Raw genomic sequence first — 22,389 nt, 5'->3', positions numbered from 1 at the left:
AACGGCCAAGGGAGCTCCTGCACCGAGCCCCCGGCCCGCACCGAGCCCGGCGCCCTGCAGCCCGCTCACCGCGCCGGGGCCGCCCGGTGCGTTCCGTGCCCGGTGCGTTTCACGCCCAGTGCTCGGTGCGCTCCGTGCCCGGCGCCCGGTGCCCGGTGCCCCGTAAGTTCCGTGTCTGGTGCGTTTCACGCCCGGTGCCCTGTGAGTTCCGTGCCCGGTGCCGGTGCGCTCCGTGCCCGGTGCCCTGTGAGTTCCGTGCCCGGTGCCCGGTGCCGGTGCGCTCCGTGCCCGGTGCCCTGTGAGTTCCGTGCCCGGTGCCCGGTGCGCTCCGTGCCCGGTGCCCTGTGAGTTCCGTGCCCGGTGCCGGTGCGCTCCGTGCCCGGTGCCCTGTGAGTTCCGTGCCCGGTGCCGGTGCGCTCCGTGCCCGGTGCCCTGTGAGTTCCGTGCCCGGTGCCCGGTGCCCGGTGCGCTCTGTGCCCGGTACCCGGTGCCCGGTGCCCGGTGCGCTCCGTGCCCGGTGCCCTGTGAGTTCCGTGCCCGGTGCCGGTGCGCTCCGTGCCGGGTGCCCTGTGAGTTCCGTGCCCGGTGCCGGTGCGCTCTGTGCCCGGTGCCCTGTGAGTTCCGTGCCCGGTGCCCGGTGCGCTCCGTGCCCGGTGCCCTGTGAGTTCCGTGCCCGGTGCCCGGTGCGCTCCGTGCCCGGTGCCCTGTGAGTTCCGTGCCCGGTGCGCTCCGTGCCCGGTGCTCTGTGAGTTCCGTGCCCGGTGCGCTCCGTCTCTGTCCCGGTGAGCGGTGCCGCCCGAGAGCCCCGCACCGGCGGGAGGCACCGGCAGTGCCAGGGCGGGCCCGCGAGGGGGCGCGCGCTCCGCGCTCTCTGCGTCCGGCGCTGCGCTCGCGCTTCCGGTCGGCGCGGTGTGCGCAGGATGGGTCGCGGGCGTCCCGGTGCCGTGAGCGACCCCCGGGCCGTGAGCCACCCCTGGGCCGTGAGTGACCCCCGGACCGCGAGTGGCCCCGGGCCCTAAGCGACCCCCGGGCCCGACTGACCCCCGGGCCCGACTGACCCCCGGGCCGTGAGCCGACCCCGGGCCGTGAGCCGACCCCGGGCTGTAAGCGACTCCCGTGCCCGAGTGACCCCGGGCCGTGAGCCGACCCCGGGCTGTAAGCGACTCCCGTGCCCGAGTGACCCCGGGCCGTGAGCGACCGCGGAGGGCCACTGCCGCGGGGAACGGCCCGGGGAGCCTCGGCCCGGCTGCTTCGGAGAGCGAGGGGGAGCGGAGGCTGGGTCGGAGGGGGATTCGACGGTGGCGGGCACTGCCGTCCCCTCCCCTCGGAGTCCTCCGGGGGCTGCCCGGCCCCGCCGTCCCGCCCGGGCGCCCGTGCGTTTCTCGGGTCGCGGTGCTGGTGGGGAGCGGCAGCGCCGTGTCATTGTCCCGGCAGGTCCAGGGCACCGGCGGCAGCAGCGCCGTCAGCAAGTGCTCGGCGGCAGCGCGGGGCTACATCCAGGACCGGTTCCTGCGGCTTCTGGCGGGGCGGCGGCGGCGGCGAGCGCCCCTGATCCACCGGTGAGGAGCGAGGGCTCGGCAGCGCCTTCAGCTGCTCCGGCTGCTGAGCCGCGGTGCCCGCGGGGCGCGGGAGGGGATCTCGGCCTCCCGGAGTGCGGAGAGCCAGCAGTGACAGCCCGGGAGGGGAACGGCTTTAAGTTGAAAGAGAGCAGTTTCGGTTACATATTAGTAGGGACATCTTCCCTGTGAGGTTGGGCAGGCCCTGGCACAGGGTGCCCAGAGCAGCTGTGGCTGCCTCACCCCTGGAAGTGTCCATGGCCAGGTGGGACACTGGGGCTTGGAGCAGCCTGGCACAGTGGGAGGTGTCCCTGCCATGGCAGAAGGGTGGAACGAGAGCAGCTTAAGGTCCCTTCCACCACAAACCCTCATGCTTGGAGCTGTCAGCTGGGTAAGGCACAGCTTCTCTAACACAGTTTAAGCAAAGTACACAGGGTGGCAGAGTGGCAGCATGCAGTGCCCTATCTCGCAGTAGTGTAACCTTGTTAGACTGTTAATATAATATTACGTGGTTACTGGACCAAAACTGAATGGTTTGCCTTGAGAAGAATATGCCACCAGACTTGTTCCTAACTCCAGTGTTCAATGCTGCTGAAAAACTTTGTAATATTTGAAGATATACTAATAGTGTAATAACATCAATAGTTTTTTCATTAACTCCCCAGAATGTTACAATTTCTGTAAGGTACTTGGTGGCTCTGGGAAGCCAGATCTTTTGAGTCAGTGGTGACTGACCAGGAGAACTTCTCCAGAGCTTTGTAAGATACAAGAATGTTTTAATGTGTGTTTGCAGAGAGCTCTAGGCTGATGACATTATGGAATGTACATAATTTGAGGAGAATAGTTTAATGCAGTCAGAAGAATGTGAATTGCCAAAGGAGTTTCATTCGGGGGATAATCAAACAGTGGTGTTCAAGCAGAAGCCTGCAGGCCTATGAAGATGTGTGTGGCTCATAGGAAACCTGCATTGACTTGTCACACAACATTGGCATGTCAAGCTGAATTCACTGGAAGAGTTCTGTATTGCATTTATCAACAATTTCGGGACATCTTAGACTGTGAGGTCCCTGTGGGGTGGGAAGATGATAACATGCTTATTAAAGGGGCGAAAAAAGCTGGAATATAGCCAAGTGGATCTAGGATGAAACTAACTAAAAGAGAATGCCAAGAAACAAGAGGCATCAGTCCATGCCAGACTGGGGAAATGGTAAATGCTTTCCAGGAGTTAGTCTGACTTAGTTCCATTTATTCAAATACCAGAGAACAGGATTCTTCTCCTGGCTTTGCTTTTCCTCCCTTTTTTGTTCTCTTGTCACTGAGGGAAGTGAGCACACACATTCATTTTGTTGTTATGGTATGTGGTTTGGGACAGGAACTCAGCTATCAGCCATCTTCATTGCCAGGGAGCATCATCACTGTCAGGATTCAGCAAATTTACTTATACAGAACAGAACAGGTCCAGTTGGGGTATCTGCACATTTTCTCTGGGTCATCTGTTGTCTTGATGGTTAATATGCACAATGATTGCAAGCGATCTGGATTTATTAGCAAGCTCTAGAGATGACAAAATCATCTCCCAGTGCATGTCTGTAAACAGGGAATTATTGGGTAGAAGCTTAGAGAAAAAAATAATCTTTTTTTTTTTTTTAATTGAAGTTGCTGAAGAAATCAGATGCCTGGACAGTGATTATAACTGAATTTGTTCCTACAGGGGTTATTACATCCGTGCCCGTGCTGTGGATCACTGTGTTCAGGACTTCCTGCTGAAGACACAAAGCCTGCCCAGGACACAGGTACATTTTCTCTGGCATCTCTCACTAAATGTGTGTAAAGTCTTTCTGGCATCTGGGCAGTGACTCGTTAGTGCAGGGCACTTTCCCAGCAGGGCACAGAAATCTGACTGGCAGTACTGTGGCTGTCCATGTGTCACATTGGCAGAAGTATCTGGGTGAGGGCAATATCCACACAAAATTCTGCCTCCTGCAGGCGGTTGCCTGATTTTAGATTGATGATATTTAATATTTTTCACACCTAGATGCTCAAGATGCTGCTTGAGTTGAGTATAACTTTTTCTGATACTTTCTCTGCAGATCCTGTCTTTAGGTGCTGGCTTTGATTCCTTATACTTCCGTTTGAAGGATATGGGTCTTCTGCGTCACACTGTGGTGTATGAGGTAGATTTCCCAAATGTGGCATGCCAAAAAGCTACTCTGATCAAAGGAGTGAAAGAGTTGTCAGCACTGGTGGGAGACACTGGAGGGGAAGGATTAGGTATGGCATTCATGGAAGATTTTTTTTTTGTACAAAGTGTTTAGAAGGAATAAACACAGCTTCAGTCTTCAAAAAGCGAGAGATTATAGTAGGGGGACTATGAAATCGTAGACGAAAAGGATATTCATTTTATGAAAAACGTTGAAACAAATAATTTGTAAGCATTGGGAGATAACAAGAAGCCAGGATGGATTTGTCAGGAGCTGATGATATCAAACCAAGGCCAGTTTTTCCTGTTGCAGTTTCTGAAAGGCTGTGTCCTGCTTGGAGCATACTGGTCCAAAACCAGGGGCAAACTGTAGCATGTCCAGTGGGAGGTTATGAGGATGATGAAGTGGTGGAACAGGTGATATAGGAGGAGAGGCTGAGAGAGCTGGTTTTGTTCAGCCATCTGGGGAGGAGTTTGGGAGGGAGGTGAGCCTTACAGCACTCTTCAGCTTACCTGTTGGGAGAGGTTAGAAAAAACAGAGCCACACTTTTCTTGGAGGCATAAAGCAGATAGTCAAGGGACAGTTGAAAGTGGCAAAAAAAAGGAAATTCCAGTGATGTATGAAGAAAATGGGGAGAGATTGTTCCACATGAGTAGTTAAAAACAGATCTGGGAACAGGTTGCCTGGAAAGGTAATGGAATCTCCAGCCTTGGAGACCAAAACCACTACAGAGATAGAGCTTGACTGGACAAAGCTTTGAGGAACATGACACAGATAATTGCCATGAGGAAGTATTTGGAGATGACTTTTAAATCTCCCTTTCACCCTAAATTATACAATGATTTATGGGCTTGATGGGTAAGAGAGAAGGTTTGACTCCTAAGTGTCTTGACTGTAATGAGACATTAGTTGTTATGTCTCCTGACTTTTTTTTTGCCCTCCAAGGCAGGAGAAAATGAGCCTTGTGAAACTACTGCAGAATTTTGTGCCAGCTGAGTATTAAGGGGCAAAAGGAGGAATGTAAAGCATGTGGATCACTAGAGGTTTTTCCTGCATCTGTTTTCCTCCATCATTTCCAGTAATGCTCTAAATGATGTGCTGTTGAATATGAAATGTCATAAATCTGCAGGAAACATGCAATAAGATGAGTGAGTGTGGGAGTTTGACAAAGTAGACGAATGGTCTGGCAAACATGGAATGAAATGCAGTAGGGACATATGTTAGCCTCTGCATTTAGATGGTATTAATCAATTTAGATACAGATGGAGGACCGCTATAGAGTGTGAGTTTCTGACTCACCGGTCTTAGTGAGTAACTCTTCCATGGGCTTGTTCCTTTCCTTCCTGAATCCATTCACATTTTTAATATTTGCAGAGTCCTGTGGCAGGGAAGTCTGTCCATACCGGGTATCTTCAGGTACTTAAAGGAAGGTCTCAGATAGTTGGAAATACCCTATTGTCTGTGTCCAGATGTCAGCAAAGGATAAATAGACAAGTTAGAAGAAATAAGAACGGAACACTATGCTGGACTTCTGAAAAAGGCCATTTTACTTCCAGAAGTGTCTGTGTTTGACAACAGTGTAGGTTAACTGTCCTCAGGACAGATACAGTTGTTGGGCTGCAGAGACAGAGTAGGTGATTTCTAAAGGTACTTTACAGTGTATTTTGTTAATGATGTGATTTTGACTGAAAAGGTCAAAAACGGGCCATTACTTATCCTATTCTCATGGGTTACAGAGGTATGGTAATGCTTGCAGATCATAAACTGGAACTTATTTCTGAGGATGGTGATCTGTGAGTCAGGTCCTGGTGTTTGCTGAGAGCTAGCATGTGCAGTTTCAGGACTAAGTGCCATTATACAAAAATGAAATCTGTTTAACAAACAAACCAGCCAAGCCCAGGAAACCTGAGAATGGTTTTCTGATTGTGAGGGGAACCATTGAAATTCTATCAAAGCAATGGTGCTTTCTTAGCCTAAAGTGAAAGGTGTATAAATGAGAGTCCTTTAGGTTTGATTTTGAATTACAAAAAAATTCTCTTAAAGTAAATACAATAAAGTTTTGTTGTTATAGTAAGTGCAATAATTCTATGAGAAATCTGTAGGAGAATATTAGGAATATGGGAGTTTTACACCTGCCATTAATGGATCACATGGCACTATCCTTTCATGAGTCATGTAGTGATGGGGATTTTCTTGTACGTGTTACAGAGAAATATAATTGATGGACATAGCCTTGTGAGTGAATGCCTGTGGGTTTCATTTTCATGTTTGTCTCCTTTGGTCTCAGTATTGCAGCAGCACCATAGTTACATAGTGAGGTTGCATCATTTTTATCTCCCAGGAGCCATTGCCTTTTCTGGAGATGATTATAAATTACTGGGAGTGGATTTATCAGAGCTGTCTGAGCTGGAGAGAACCCTGGAGGAAGCAGGACTGAACAATGAAATCCCCACCCTCTTCATCGCAGAGGTGGTGCTCACCTACATGGAGAACACCAGGTCAGCTGAGTTCTCATCTCTTGCCCAGTAAGGGAAAGGGAAAACAGCAAGCTTCTTTCTGAGCGTGTCACCTTGGGCTCAGAGACCTGGTCTCTTGAAACTAAAACCCTGGGAATTCTGTGGTGTCCCAAATAGCCCCCTACATCGTAATTATGACGATGTAATTGATGTGCACATGATATCCTAAAAGGAAGGAAAGAAAGAAGAAAAATCTCAAATGACCAATTTTCAGGTTTTTGTTCTTCCCATCCCCTGAACGGTCATGCAGGTGGGGAGGAGATGTTCAGCACAGCACTCTCATTAGTGTGTTGCTGCTTGTCAGGATGCCTTAATCGCAGCTCTGTGGTGTTGCAAAGGGATGCACTGCATGTGTTGTATGATGCGTGGGCCCTTCATTTAATTTCTTACCCACAATCTCCCAACAGGTCAGATGCCTTGATTGAGTGGGCAGCAGAGCATTTCCCTCGGGCGTGTTTCCTGCTGTATGAGCAGGTGCACCCCGAGGACGCCTTTGGCCGTGTCATGCAGCAGCATTTCAGGCAGCTGAGCACCGCGCTGCGCTCGCTGGCGCTGTACCCTGACTGCCAGGCCCAGCAGAGCCGCTTCCTGGGCAAGGTGAGCACCTGCAGCTCCAGGGCGTGCACCAGGCCTGATTTATCTGAGGATGGTTGGAACACTGAGGGCTTGCTCGGTTACGGGCTGGAGCAAACAGGGCTGAGGCTGAACTACTGCCTTCTCAGGTAGCATGACTCGTCGTTAGAAGGTGCTTCCAACTGGCTTGCAGCCTACTGCCTCATATGGGATTAATAGGTTCCTCTGAGACTTTTGATGTAATAAGTTAAATTTTTAAGAACTTCACAAATGAGAGATCTATTTTCACCAGTTTTTTGGAAGCTCTTGCTCTAGCTAAACAGTCTTAGTGGCTCATGCAGGTGTTTGATTTAGGGTCTTTGTTTTTCTGTGGGAAGTGAGTTTCTGTCCTTCCAGGGGTGATAACTTTGAGGGATTTTTCTTTTAGGGCTGGACTGAGTGCAGTGTCATGGATATGAATGAGTTTTTCATGAGTTGTATTCCAGAAGATGAGCAGCAAAGAGTGCAGACTCTGGAGCCTTTTGATGAGTATGAGGTAACGCTCCATTATTCTGAAGATCAGGGATGTGGCTTTGATATCATAAGGTATTTGCAATTTCTTATGGTTGCAATTCTGTACAGAGCTGCTGGGTACAGGTGTTCATGGAGGCAGAAAGGACCTTGGATCAGCTTAAGTAACACAGAGGCCATGGGGAGCTCCTGGTGAAGCAGCATGGGAAGAAGGCTCTCCTTGATCCTAGAAAAGCTGCATGTTCCTTCCTCCCTTCCTGTGAGCAGTCTCTCAAGGAGACAGACTTGTCATAGCAAACTACCTGGTAATATAAAAGAAGTTATACGTGCTAAAAGTTGGCTTGGATTCAAGGGACAATTACTTTAATGAAAGAGAAATTCATTAAGGATTACTGAATACATAAATACGCACCTGATGTGCTGTTCCTGACTACAGTTGGTTGAGATCATTCTTGGGGAAAGCAGATGCACTTTTCCAGCTCCCTTCCATTTCCATAGACTACTTTATTGTTTGTCATTGTTGGATACAGGTTACTAATTTCAGATGTTTTTGGTCTCACTTTGTACAGCCATTCCTGCATTAATGATTGAAATTTAACTATGACTTTGTTCTTTGTCATTTTTATATTAACTGCTGGCAAAGTTTCCAACTATTTGAAGTATAGAAGTGAAGATAAGTGCAAGATAGTGAGTAACTTCGAACTAAATATCCTGGGGAATACTTACTAGAAGTTTCCCTTTTGATTTTATAGTTTTCTGTTTATAATTCTAGAAACTGAATAACTGTAGTATGAAAACAATTGAATGTGCTTGAATTTATTTTGCCAACATGTTAGGATCTGCTCTGCCATATTAATGCAAAAGTGGTGACTGAAAGTGGTGGCAGATTTGCTAAGTGGTTTAGAAATGCCTACTGGAACTGTAGGTCAAGGTCATTGCTCACACAGAGGGAAGGTAAAGACTTGGTATTGTTTTCCTTAAAAAGGAGGTTAATGTGCACGAATCTGAGCTGGAAACGTGCACAGGAGTAAACGATGTGACAGCAGAGAGCTCTACAATTAGCCTTTGAGAGAAAGATTAAGTAAGATCCAAGGTCTTATTGTAAATGAGCTTGTTAAAATTAGGTTAAAAATGTAAAATAGACACCCAGTGTGGAGGGAGACTATTTTTAGAATAATTTTCTTAGGGACTAATAGTGGATTCTTCCATTGGCAATATTTACATTAATTTCTGGATGTCACTTTTCAAAAGATGCTTTTTACTTCTAATGTGGGTTGGGACAATGAAGCTGATGCAATGAGTTCTTGTGCCTTTTAAATTCATGTTTATGCTTGCTAGTCACATAGTTGGCTGAATGTATCCCACCCCACGGGATTAAACAACTCAATTCCCTTATGTCCATAAATGCCACAGTGAGCTCTCATTGCTGCTGGCTTCCTGTGCATGCCTTTTGCTTGTGCTTCTGCCTCAGAATGTGTCTAAGGCCAGACTGAAAATGATCTATTATTGTCCAGCACAGAGCATGTTGCACCTTTTAGCATTTGTGATTTCTTTGGAACCACTTCAATCCCTCTGGTATAAAGACCTCACTCTTTTTATGATCAGAACGCAGAGGCATAAGGGGAAGCTGAAAAAAAGGAAAAACTTTCCCATGCAACACATAGTTAAGCTATGGGATGTATGTTGGGCATGTTAAAAGTTTATGTGAATTCAAAGACTAGCTGGGTAGGTTCATGGATGAAAAATCCATCAAGGATTGTTCAATACAAAGACACAGCTCCTTGCTTAGAAGAGCCCCGAGCTGTAAATTTTTGAAAATTGGAGTGAGAGAGGTATTTACCCACCAGTTCTTTCTCCAATTCGGCTTTACCCCTCTGATTTTGACCACTGGTGGAAACAGTGCTAGGCTCTTGGTATTTGATTTGGTCACCCTAGCTGTTCTGAGGTCCTTACTGCTGTTTGCTCTAAGATTTTGAAGGGGATTGTTTTTTGTTTGGATCTTCCTTTGTTGGTTTGTTTGTTTATTTGTTTTTTACTTTGGGCTTGCTACAGGAATGGCATCTGAAATGTTCTCATTACTTTGTGTTGGCTGCATCGAAGGGGATGGAACCTTCCTGGACTCCATTGTCACCCCGTGTGACAGGTACACAGCAAGTAGTTTTCACTTTTATTCTTTTATCTCATGTAGGTGTCTCTGAGAGGTTTTAGGAGACATTGTAAAAAATGAATGAAATCTTGGAAGGGGCAGATGGGATACTGCTGTCTGGTACCTTTCTCCACACCTTCACAATAGTTCTGCTGTCCAAACCAAGGTCCGGGCTGTGGCCTAACACTGCTGGTTCTGATCACTCCTGTTCTTTCAGTTTATTGAACCTCTCAGTCTGATCAGCTTGTCATTTGTTCATACATGAGCCCCTCCAATGGATGGCTGCATTGCCAGCCTACCCTGCTCCTAGTCCTGTTTTCAGGACCTACCTTTCGAATTTATTCCTGGTTGCCTCCACGTGCCATTCTCTCCTTCCAGCTCCCAAAAGGTTGTTCTGTTTTTTATACTGCCTCGTCCAGCAGACCACTCAGCAGCCTGACATGAAGCTGTGCTTTCCTTCCTTATCCCTTGTGGGTGCAATTGTACCTGCCATACTTCTGTTTCTGAAATGCTTTTAAATCTGTATGTCACTTTTTAGATGGGAAAGTGGTACAGCTGGGGAAGAGCCAAGACCAAGATTGTCTTTCCAAGACAGAAAGGATTTGGTGGCCATAGCAGTCCACCAAATGGACTGGTTTTCACTGATTGCTTCCTATTTCAGGGTAGAAAGCAGAAGGTTATTTTTAGCCTGTTTTATATCACTAGTGTTCACAGTATAGCACCACAAGTAGTTGTAGTTTTAAGAGAAAGTTGAAATCTGTGTTCTAGGGAGCAAGAAATGCAGCCAAAAAAGGATAGGGCAGGATGACATTCCTGAGGCCAACAAGGCCACTGAATCCATGTGTTGTGTCTCAATTAGATTTGAAGATGTTGGGAAATTGAAGCTAAATGAATGTGGGTGAGATTTAATGTACTGTGTGATTGTCACTGGTCCTTAAGTTAAATCCTTGAAGGCTCCTAAACACATAGTATCTATCCTTAAATTAGGAAAAAAAAATGGAACATTTTCTTAACGGACTTTACTACAGTGAAGACATTTGATTAATTAGAGACAGGATTAGGGTCTTTCTGCTGCTATCTCTGTTGTAATCAAAACTGATAGCAAAAACCTTCAAAGTCCATTAAATTGTCCATGCTTAGATATAGTTTACTGGGAATGCAAAAGATATGTCTCTAATATCAATAAATGCCCCCAGTTATCCTCTCAGATAGACTTGGGTCCCAGTTCAAGAGAGTGCAAGTACTAAATCATCCAAAGAGATTGTGGTAACTATATTTTGTGACATGAAAAAACTCCTCCATCTTTAAAAGATCAGTCTGTGAAAGGACATTTAAGCCCAAGGAGATGAAATTTCTTACTTCATCAAATGATTAAGTAGTGTCTTGTACAAAGCAACAATCAGTACAGGCAATTTTTCTGATCATGGCATACAAAAAATGGACTGTGAGCTGTTCCTCCTCTTCATCATATCTTACAACACAAGAATAAAGACCTTGATTAAAACAAAGAAGACACAGATTCCAAACTGATTAAAAGAAGACAATGTGTAGGTAAGCCAGAGTCCTGTGCTGGGAGTTTACTTCATGCTAAGGGATATAATATTTAGAGAGGAGATACTTAGGTAACTGGAAATACTCTCCTGTAGTAGGCCCACTGGAATTAATAGATTACTTGTCGTGCGTCAGAATGTTATTTCAGTGCTGCTGTTAAGGTAGGATCAAAATCTGGCAAGAGACTTTGAAATCAGCTTCCAGGTGTTTGTCCTTTTTCTGCTGTTCTTTGCTGTTCATGTAGCCAAATACTGCCTCAATCAGAATCATCTTACTTTTGAATGTACTGCAGTGATTCATATCTTGCTGCAGTTTAGGACACTGCACTTGCTTGGCCAGTCTTACATCCATCCCATGAAAGCAGTCTCAGAATTGCAGGAGCTGAGTGAGTAGAGTAGAAGTTACAGTTGGTACAGTGGTAGTTTTAACCATTACATCCTGATTTCTAGAGCATGTCAGATTATCTGTGTGCACTGTCAACTTGCTTCTCAATTATTTCTTTCTGAAAAGATGAATGGTCATTTTGAAAAGGTGACATGCTTAGTCTCTTACTTAAGATGTAGTCCTTGATTGTATTTGTGCCTAAGTTCTTTGGTTCTCTTTGTCTTCCAGTTCCTTGTACGCCTGGTCCTGTTGGGATGGCAGGGAGTGTCCCTGCAGCAGTGTGTGCCAGGCTCTCAGGAGTTGGTGGCCTGAGACGTTATGGTCACCGCTCTGTTCTTATAAAGCCCAACGTGATTGTCACCACGGGAGGCTTTGGGGAGGAGGATGGGCAGCACTGCCGCGTCAGGAATGTCCACCTGCTGAGGAAGCATGCAGGCCACTGGGAGGCTGTCTGTGTGACACAGAATGTTCCTGATAAAAGATGGGGTGAGTTCCCATACCAGTGGCAATGCAAGGGGGATACCTTTGTGCTAAAAGCAAAAGAAAGTCTAGTGAAAAAGTGCTGTCATGGCACAGTGATGCTGGCAGTCACAGACACCTGACAGGAATGGTTGCTAAGTGTCCCATCCTGCCCTTTGGTCACCACAACCCCATGCAGCACCCCAGGCTGAGGGCAGGGTGACTGGAAAGCTGGAAGAGGACCTGGGGGTTCTGTTTGACAGTGGTAGAATGTGGGCAAGAAAGCAAATGGCACCTGGCTGGTACCAGCCTAGTGTGGCCACAGGCCCAGAGCAGTGATTGTCTCTCTCTACTGGGCACTTGGGAGTGCCAAGTCCAGTTCTGGGCCTCTGACAGAAAGAGAGATATTGAGGGGCTGGAGTCATAGAATCACAGAAGGGTTGGGGTGGAAGGGACTTTAAAGATCATCTAGCTCCAACCCTCTGCCACAGGCAGGGACACATTCCAGTAGACCAGGTTAACCAGAGCCCCATCCAGCATGGTGTCGAACACTTCCAGACAAATGGCAGTCATTTCTCTGAGCAACCTGTGCCAGGGCCTCCACACTTCCACAAAGAAGATTTTTTTCCCTTTATCCCATCTAACCCTGCGCTCTGGCAGTCAGGAGCTCTTCCCCCTTATCCTGTCACCGCAGGCCCTTTTCCAAAGTCCCTCTCCAGCTCTCTTGGAGTCCCTTTAAGCACTGGAAGGGGTGCTAAGGTCTGCCTGGAGCCTTCACTTCTCCGGGCTGAACAGCCCAGACTCTCTCAGCCTGGCTTCAGAACAGAGGGGCTTCAACTCTTTGATCAAGCTAGTGGACTCTGAATTTTTCCAACGGCTACGTGTCTTAATTGTGCTGGGGGCACCAGACCTGGACGCAGAACTCCAGGTGGGGTCTCAGAAAAGCAGCATAGGGGGTGAGAATCATCTCCCTCAACCTGCTGGCCACACGTCGTTGAATGCAGCCTGGGACGTGGCTGATTTTCTGTGCTGTGAGCACATACTGCTGAGTCATACTGAACATCCACAAACACCCCAAGTCCTTCTCCCCAGAGCTGCTTTTGATACATTCTCTGACCAGTCTGTATTTGTGCTTGGATTGCCCCAGCCCAGGTGCAGGACCTTGCCCTTGGTCCTGCTGAACCCCGTGAGGCTGGCACAGTCCCATCTCTCCTGTCCAGTTCCCTCTGGATGCCACTCCCGCTCCCTCCAGCACATGACTTCACCACACAGCTCCTTGTCACTGGCAAATATGCTGGGGTGCCCTCGGTCCCACTGTCCGTGTCACCAACAAAGATGTTAAATAGTGCTGGTCCCTAGGGAGACCTGAACTGCAGCACTCACCACTGGTCTCCGCATGGGCACTGAGCTGGTGACTGTGGCTCTTGGAGAGAGAGCATCCAGCCAGTTCCTAATCTACTGAATGGTCCATCTGTCAAATCCATGTCTCCAGTTTAGACACTGGGTGCTGGGCAGGACAGTGTCAAATGCTTTGTACAGGTCCAGGTAGATGGCATCTGTTGCTCTTCCCTCATCCACCAGTGCTGTAAGCTCATTGTAGTAGTGCCCAAGGGAACTGGGTGGGGTGGGGAACTCAGCCTGAAGAGAAGGAGGCTGAGGAGGAAGCTTCTCACTCTTTACCATTACCTGAAGGGAGGGTGTAACCAGGTGGAGGTCAGCCTCTTCTCCCAGGAGACAAGGAATAGGACAAGAAGAAATTGCTTCAAGCTGTGCCAGGGGAGGTTTAGGTTGCATATTGAGAAAAATGTCTCTAAGAAAAGGGTTGTCCATGCCTGGCACATGCTACCCAGGGTAGTGGTGAAATTCATATCCCTGGAAGGATTTAAAAGCCATTTGAAAGTGGCTCTTGGGGACGTGGTTTGGTTTTGTCCTTGAGAGTGCTGGAGGAATGGTTGGACTTGATAATCTTTAAAAGTCTTTTCCAACTTAAATTATTATAAATTTCATGGAAAAACCACCTGTGTGAAGCATGACGTTTTGTGTCTCCACAGGTGAGAGGTTGTACCATACTGTGTCTTGTCTCTCGGACACTCTGGCTCTGGTGGTAGGAGGACGAACATCCCCATCGAGCACAGGCTTGGGAATGTTGTGGCTGAAGTTCCCCAAAACCTGTGGTGCCTCAGGCCCAGATGATGTTGCAGTGGAGCTTGTAAGTCTACAGCCTGCTGCTGAAGCAGCAGCTTTGCGTTGGAGACACAGCACAACTGAAATTACATTCAAAGGTAAAAAGCCTGGAAAGAGTGGCAGTGGCTGTAGGTATGCAGGATCTTGCACTTGACCTTGTTGAACTTCATGAAGTTCATATTGATCATTCCTCAAGCCTGACAGTAGTAAAGAAATTTGGAGGCTTTGAGATCTCTTCTTGACACTTGAAATATGGTAATTTTTTATTTTGTTATCTACATAATCCCCTGTGGCAATTAGGATTGAAACCTACTGTAATCCATTCTGGAAGACTGATTCTGTGATATCATCTATGGTGGAAGTTACTTATGCTTGATCATGGCAGAAATAAGTTTTGCTCTCTCTGAAGGATATTTTTTTTGGGGAACAGGATCCCAAGCTCTTTATCCCAAAGTCCTTCAGAAGAAATGTTACTTTTCTAGTAGCAATTGACAAGCAGTCGGTAGTTGTGAACAGCTCTAGAATCAGGTCCTGCAATAGCAAGCCCAAGGTTGGTCTATTAAAACATCCTGGTTGTAAGGAGCAAAAATTCAGCAGCGGCATTCAGGAGGTGAAAGCTGTCCTTTCCTGAGGTGTCCCATTCCTGCAGCTGCCAAGGAACTCTGTAAGGGGAGCCAAAGGGAATTGTTAAGCATTTGTTAGTCTAGTCTGGAGCACACTTTCCATTTGTGGAGCAGTGTTTAATTAACACTGTAGCATTCAGCCTTCCAGCCAGAATTTTATATCAAAAAAGCAAATGCTAAATGGGTAAATAAAATTTTATTAATAATACATTGGGTTTTGTCTTTGTCAGTCTATTGTTTCCTCTTACTTTTGCCTTGATACTGCTTTATAGCTGAAGAAAGTGACCAACACTGGTGTTATCTGCACAGTCCATTCTGAATCAGAGTAAGGACAGGGCATAGTGCAGTAAATGCACATCCTTGACGTCTACCCAAAGTATTATTGCACCCTTTTTGTCAGCTTCCCTTCCATGCAAACAGAAATCTTTGCAGTTGTGGCACACCAGGTTCTAAGTTGTGTTGCCTCCTGGCTGTGTGTTTCCCCAGGTGAGCAGTACCTGTTTGTGTATGGTGGCCGCTCTGCTCTGGAGCCTGTGCTCGGGGATTGGCATTTCCTGCACACCCCAGAACTCTCCTGCACTGCGGTAAGAATACACTCTGTGGGGATTAGAGTTAGAGCTGCCTTCTGAACAACCAGCTTTTTAGTCACATACAGTCTCTACAGAACTGTGGAGCTTGGAAGGAACATCTGGAGGTCATCTAGTCCAGCACTCTAGCTTAAAACCAGTCTAACTAGAGCAGGTTACTCAGTATATTGTCCAGGTAGGATTGTCTCCATAGATGAAGACCCCACAATCTCTTTGGGCAGCCTACTCCAGTGCTTGACCACCCTGATAGAGCAATATGAGGGGGTTTTATGTGTAATTTTTTCTATGTCAGTTTGTGCCCATTGCCTCTTGCCCTTTTCCTGGATGCTACTGAGAACATATTGTCTTGTCTTCACCTCTCCCATCATTATCTAGCTGTGGACATTTTTGTGGAAGGATGCTGGTAGAAACAGTGTTAAAAGCTTTGCTACAATCAAAACCACCTCCACATCTGCCGATTTGCCTCAGTCAACTAGATTGCTGAATGTGTCTTAAAAGGAAATTGAGTGGAAGAGGACTTACTCCCTTGTTTAAGTACTGGCCACCAGCCTGTGTAACTCTACTGTAACTCTTTGAGCCCAGCCTTTTACAGAGCACAGTTGTAGGGTGAGAGATGCATAATTGCAAGAGATCACAAGCTAAGCATGAGTAAGCAATATCCCACTGTTGTGGGAGGCCTACACTGCATCTTCAATTATGTAACCAGGAATGTTATCTGGTAGGCACATTAATTGCTTCTTTTGTTTTCTACAGTGTTCTTAATCTCAGCAGAACTCCTGTAAAATACCCTAAACTGACAGCTGAGAAGGAGGTGGACAGGGTGTAAAACAGATGTGTAGAGATATGCAGCAAGAATGACCATGTCACATACCTCACGGGAGAGGTTTTGAAGGTCTTCTAGCTATTGAATCTGAAGAAGATTCAAGATAGAAATAAATCTTCTAAGATACTACTGTAGAGAAGAAAAAAATTGTTCTCCATTTTAACTTTGAGTAGTACAGGGAATCAGATGGACACTAAGGAAAGCTATTGATGGTGAAGCTAGCTGAGTCTGCAGTAGACTACCTAAAGAGGTGAGAAATTCTTGTCACTGCAAACTTTTGGAAACTGTTACATAAAGATCCATCCAGATAATAACACATAGTTTCATTTGTTGTAGGGAAAGCTATGTGTAGGCGAGACAGGGGGTGGCACGGTCGGAGGGACGGAGATGAGAGATCTCTGAAGCCAGGTCGTGGAACTTGCGGTTTATTGCAAAGGGCGTGGGTGCAGGGCCCTGCTGGCAGCTGCCAGCTGCAGCTCGGAGCAGGCCCGAGAGAAGAGAGGGGTAGAGAGGATGAGAGGGTAAGAATATAAAAGGCAAGAGCTAAGAGCGTAAGAGTAAGAGCGTAAGAGAGCAAAGTTCCTGTTACAATACAATAAATCATCTTCTGTGTTGGATATGCTGATTCTCACTAACCAATCCAGTACAACATACAAATCCTATAGCATTTACATACAGCCTATAGAAATCACTACATTACCATACTGTGCTACATTTTAGACCCTAAAAACTACTCTTGGGACCCCTTCTGCCAAGCTGGCAGGGTCTGCTCTGCCCCTTGGACCTGTCTGCAAGCAGAGGGTATTGTTTCATCCAAAGGGGATTGCCTTCAGCCAGCCACACCATTGTTTTCCTGTTGTTCAGTAACTGAGGGATCTCAAAGCTTGCTTTCATTTCAATCTCGCTTGTAGTTTCTATATGCTCAAAATTTTTTGCCAGGCAATCATATTTGTAAGGCTTTCCTGTTTCATCTTCCCCAACAGCTATGGACCAAGTGGCCTCCAAATTTTTCTACATCACTTATTTGCTGTGATATTCCTTTAATGCCTGACCTTACATTTTTTCCTTTAGTGCTTGCACTAAAGGTTTTCTTCCTAGATTTTAGTCCTGCAGTTGAGCCTTTTAACCCTCTCTGTGGTTCGAGTAACTGATCACCTGCTTTGCTGGTCACTGCAGTAGTCCATGTTTCTAAGTAAAGACATCCCAGGTGTATGTCTTGAGCAGAAAGCAGCCTGCAAGAATGCAGATAAAGTTACCTCTAATAAATGTGTAAAAATGAAGCCTCTAAAGACTGATTATATTAAATGTACTGAGGGCCAGAGACAGTGTAAATGGAAGCATGGAGCAGTCCCTAGAGGAACAGGTGGGGAAGGTTGGGTGTCAAAAAACTCAACCACACAGGAAAAGGCATTCAAAAGCCTGGACATTAAGCAGACACTTAGCTTGGCAAACTTCAGCCTTGGACTTTGTTTTTTTAGATTGCTGTTGAGGGTCCAGTCCCAGAAAGCCGCCACTCTCACAGTGCCTGCAGCTGGGAGGGAGGTGTGCTGATTGCAGGAGGTCTGGGAGCAGCTGAGCAGCCCTTGGGTTCAGTTTTCCTTCTGAGGGAGTTTGAACATGGCTTCCAGTGGCAGACAATAGAGACACACCCTCCTCTTGTCCCAAGGTAAGCAGAAGGCATTCATAGCATCATAAAATAGTTTGATTTGAAAGGGACCTCTTAAAGACCAAGTAGTGCAACCTCCCTGCAATGAGTTAGGGGCATCCTCAACTAGACAGGTTGCTCAGAGCATTCAGCAGAGTATCTTCAGGCTGTCTCTACCAGTGTCCCTTGCTAATGGAGTTCAACCTCATTTTGAGTTCACAGGTATTCACATACTGCACATGTGCATGAAGGAAAGCTTCTGCTCGTTGGTGGAGTGTGGTTTCATGCATCCTCTGTGCCAGGTGTCACTGTCATCGACTTAATGACTGGTCTCTGCTTGAACTATGTGATTAATGTGGTAAGTACTGAAATGTTTCTTTCAGGGTAAGCAGTGTCCTGTGAAGGAACATGGTAACTTTATGGAGAGGTAGGATCTAATTCCAAAGTGCTGTTACCCAGCACAGAGAACATACCGGATTCAAGAGAGGGAGAGATGGAATGTGCAGAAGACTGGAACATGGAGCTGCTCTGTTTCAGACAAGGGGCAGCAGAACTGAAATGGGCACAAGAAGAGTCACTTCAGGATGTGGAGGAAGGGAACATATAAACCAGAGGCTAAGTTAGTGTTTATGAAGGTCTGTAGTGTAAGTTCATTGAGAACTTCTGGGTGGAAACTAGTGTGCTCTAGCTGCTGCCTGAATTATCAGAAAAAACCAGCACAGAAATACTGGAAACTCCACTGGAACATAAAAGCTTCCTGTAAGGGTGATTGGACCCTGAACAGGTTGCTCAGAGAGGATGTCATATTTCCATTATTGGAGATATTTGAAACCTGTCGGGGCAAGCTGCTGAAAAGCATTCTTGAGTTGAGCCTGCTTTGAACAGGGTGGTTGGACTGGATGATGCTTGGAGGACCCTTCCAACTTTAACTGTTTGGTGACTTTCTCCTATGAATCACTGAAGAGCAGTCATACAGGTGGTGTCACACAGCAGGATTGTGGCATACTCTGGCCTAAACTTGGTCTATGTGTCTGAGTAGTCCTCATCTCAGCTAATACTGCCTTGAGTAAAAGAAAGACATAGATCTGTTTGGATGAAATCCATGGAAGGGCCACAAAGATCAGCAGAGAGCTGGAGCTGATCTCCTGTGAAGATGTGCTCAGAGAGTTGGGGTTGTTCAGCCTTAAGAGAGAGGGAGGGCTCTGGGGGGCCTTAGAGCCCCTTCCAGTACTTAAAGGGGGCTTGTAAGAAAGCTGGGCTCAGACTTTTTAGCTCGGCCTGTAGTGATAGGACAAGGGGTGGTGGTTTTCATCTAAAGGACAGTAGCTTCAAACTAGCTATATGGATGAAATTTTTTATGTGGAGTATGGTGAGGCACTGACAAAGGCTGCCCAGAAAAGCTTTGGCTGCCCCATCCCTGGGAGAGTTAGAGGCCAGGTTAGATTGGGCTTGGAGCAACCTGGTCTAGTGGTAGCTGTCCCTGCCCAGTGCAGTGGGGTGGAGCAAGGTTGCATTTTTTAAGGTCCTTCCATCCCAAACGATTCTGTGATTCTATAAGAACATTTCTTTTGCCTGACAAGTTTTTATTTATTTTTTTATATATAAAGACAGCTTTCTTTTGATAACTGTACATATGGAATCTGTTGTTGGTGGAACTGGAATTTGTGACGAGTCAGATTTTTATAGTGAACAGCGTGTGTGCATCCAGTTGACCTTGCAGCATTTTGCTGAGGGTATAAAAGCATGAAATTTGCTTAATTGTAGCTTAGTTTTCAGTTATTGTCTGTAGCAGAAGTTATAAGTGGCCTCATGTCCTTTAGATAAAATAGACTGCCCTTGTTGGACAGCAGTGAGGATAGGTATAGTGATAGTAAAGTTGTATCTAAAAGAACTTTACACTGAATAAGCGGATGCAGATGGATTGGTGTCTTCCTTTGCTTAGGAGCTGTTTGCTTTGACTAAGGTGAAACTCTCTAGGCTTTTGAAACCGCCAGTTATACAGATAACCTCTGGAACTCCTTGCCACAGGCCATGAATGCCAGAGATTGACATTGAATCAGAAACTGATTGGCTACTCTCTTGGGAGGAAAAGCATTAAGATTCAGGGAGTACAAAGGCATTTTCTCTCATTAAAAAATCACTGAACTGCAAGTTGGTGGGGGGGTGTTGTGGAGGGGTACACCTCAGAGGTTACTTGTTCCTATATTCTCTAGCTATCTGTTCTTGCCCACATTCAGGGGTGGTATGGTGGACCACGGGAAGTCCTGTATGTTCAAAATCTCCTTTTCTTTTTCAGGAGCACCTGGAGTGGCCATTAATGCTACATAATCATAGCAGTGTCTTTCTGCCAGATGAGAAGGAGCTGTTGGTTATTGGCGGCGGTGGAAACTGCTTCTCCTTTGGGACACACTTGAACCCTGAGCCGGTCCTGCTGAGCCTCAGCAGCATCCTGACCACCCACTGAGTGGGACCAAGCCGGGCTGAACCCTGCTACTGCCCTGTGGGGAGACATCTGTTCAGTCTAGGTCCAAAAGCAGCACAATATTTCCACAAAGGCTTTGCATCCAGAATGCATTTGTGAAGGTGGGATCAGAAGGGACAGTTACAGCAAGGGGTTCACACCTCATTGGCTGTTGCATTTTTACGGCTCTGTGTTGCTGTAAATAAAGTACCTCAAAAGCAGCTGGCAGCAGTTGTCCTTAGAGGTGAAGAACACTTGTGGTTTGGGTTGGAAGGCCCTGTAAAGATTATCCTGTTCTACCCCCCTGCCATGGGTAGGGAAACTTTCCACTAGACCAGGTTACTCCAATCCCCATCCAACCTGGCCTTGGACACTTTCATGGACGGGGCAGCAACAGCTTCTTGGGGCAACCTGTGCCAGGGCCTCACCAGCCTCACAGGGAAGAACTTCTTCCCAATATCCAATCTAACCTACTCTGTCTCAGTTAGAAGCCATACTCCCTTAGCCAGTCACTCCAGGCCCTTGTAAATATTCTCTCTCCATCCTTCTTCTTGGCCCTCTTCAAGTACTGAAAGGCCACAATTAGGTCACTTCAAAGCTTTTATTCTCCAGGCTGAACAGTCCCAATTCTCCCAGCCTTTCCTCATAGCATAGAGGTGCTCCATCCTTTTGATAATCTTGGGTCTCCTCTGGACTCTCTCCAGCAGCTCCACATCTTTCCTCTGCTGGGACCCCTGAGCTGCAGGCAGCACTGCCGGTGAGATCTTACCAAAGCAGGGCAGAAGTGAAGAATCTCCCCCTTCCCTGCTGCTCACACTGTGGGATCAGCCCAGCACACAGGGCCAGGGCATGTGCAGCCTTTCATTCACCAGCATCCCCAAGTTCTTGGCCAGGGCTGTTCTTGATCTCTTCATCCCCCAGCCTGGTTTGGTACTGGGGGTTGTCCTGATCCCCATGCAGCACCACCACTTGGTCTTGTTAAACCTCATGGGCTCCCACGGGCCCTCTTCTTGAGCTTATCCAGCTCCCTCTGGATGGCATTTGGTCCTCCAGGATGTGAAGCTGCTAGAATGAATCCAGAGGAGGCCACAGAGATGCTCGAAGGCTGAAGCCTGTGTTCTGGAGACAGTCTCAGAGAGCTGGAGGTGTTCAGTCTAGGGAGGAGAAAGTTCCAGGGAGACCTTAGAGCCCCTGACTTCAGAGAGCTGGAAATAGACTTTGGACAAGGGCCTGGAATGCCAGGACAAGGGGAAATGGCTTCCCTTTGTCAGAGGGCAGGAATAGATGGGATATTGGGGAGGAATTGTTCCCTGTGAGGGTGGTGAGGCCCTGCACAGGTTTCCTGGGGAAGCTATGGCTGGCCTTTATTTGGAAGTGTCCAAGGCCACGTTGGATGGGGCTTGGAGCTACCTGGTCCAGTGGAAGGTATCCCTGCCCATGGCAAGATGGTGGTGCTTGATCTTTAAGGTCCCTTCCAACCCAAACCAATCTGTGATTCCATGATGAGTGTCTGACTGACTGCACATCAGTTGTTGGGTGCAGAGAAATTGTTACTATTAATTTTATTTTCTTCTCTCTTTTCTCTCATCCAATATTTTTGGAATTTGTTTCTATTTATTGAATTATCTCACTTTATGAGTTTCTTTCTTTTTTTTTTTTTCCGTACTGAATTGCCAGCAGGGTTAAAGCACAAGACCCTTCCCCAGCTTCATTGCCCTTCTCTGGATACACTCCAGCAACCTTAATATCTTTATTGTTGTGCAGGGCCCAAAACTGAACACAGGATTTGAAGTCCGACCTCACCAGTGCCCAGCACAGGGGCATGATTGCTGCCCTTGTGTCATGGAGGCTCATGAAATTGAGACAAATTCAATTCAAAAGAGATCTATATTATGAAGCAGTTAGTCTCCTCCTGCTCCCAGCAATTACAGATCCAAAACAACTGAAAACAGATTCAGGATGTCAAATGAAATTGTTACCACCTGACCACTTAAAGAATTCTGAAGGTTTCAGCAGAGCAATGTGGAATGCATGGCAGCAAGGGCTCTCCACTGGCCTCCTCTGGGCTTCTGGGTATCCAGAAGGGAGTTCTGACTGCCCCGGGATGACACACAAAGAGCTCTGACTGCCCCACACTGTCACAAAGAGGGCTCTGGCTGCCCCATGATGT

General features: G+C 47.1%; 1 protein-coding gene across 2 annotated transcripts; it reads left to right on the top strand.

The window, feature by feature from the left end:
• The first annotated feature begins 908 nt into the window (after positions 1-908).
• On the top strand, positions 909-22,053 carry LCMT2 (leucine carboxyl methyltransferase 2). 2 transcript variants are annotated; one of them, XM_084226600.1, is made up of 14 exons: positions 909-980; positions 1,435-1,559; positions 3,268-3,349; positions 3,647-3,827; positions 6,099-6,255; positions 6,681-6,870; positions 7,274-7,381; positions 9,409-9,499; positions 11,666-11,923; positions 13,948-14,178; positions 15,190-15,287; positions 17,592-17,779; positions 17,981-18,116; positions 20,055-22,053. In XM_084226600.1, the coding sequence occupies exons 1-14, from the start codon at positions 921-923 to the stop codon at positions 20,220-20,222; spliced, it is 2,073 nt and encodes a 690-aa protein (XP_084082726.1). In that variant the 5' UTR covers positions 909-920; the 3' UTR covers positions 20,223-22,053. The 2 variants fall into 2 exon arrangements, with proteins under 2 accessions (XP_084082726.1, XP_084082727.1); XM_084226601.1 differs by lacking the exon at positions 11,666-11,923.
• Positions 22,054-22,389: the final 336 nt, after the last annotated feature.

The sequence above is a fragment of the Fringilla coelebs genome (genome assembly GCF_963513975.1).
Source record: "Fringilla coelebs genome assembly, chromosome: 2".
Taxonomy (NCBI): domain Eukaryota; kingdom Metazoa; phylum Chordata; class Aves; order Passeriformes; family Fringillidae; genus Fringilla; species Fringilla coelebs.
Note: the sequence above shows the minus strand (reverse complement) of the source record. Positions and strands in the feature narration are given on the sequence as shown.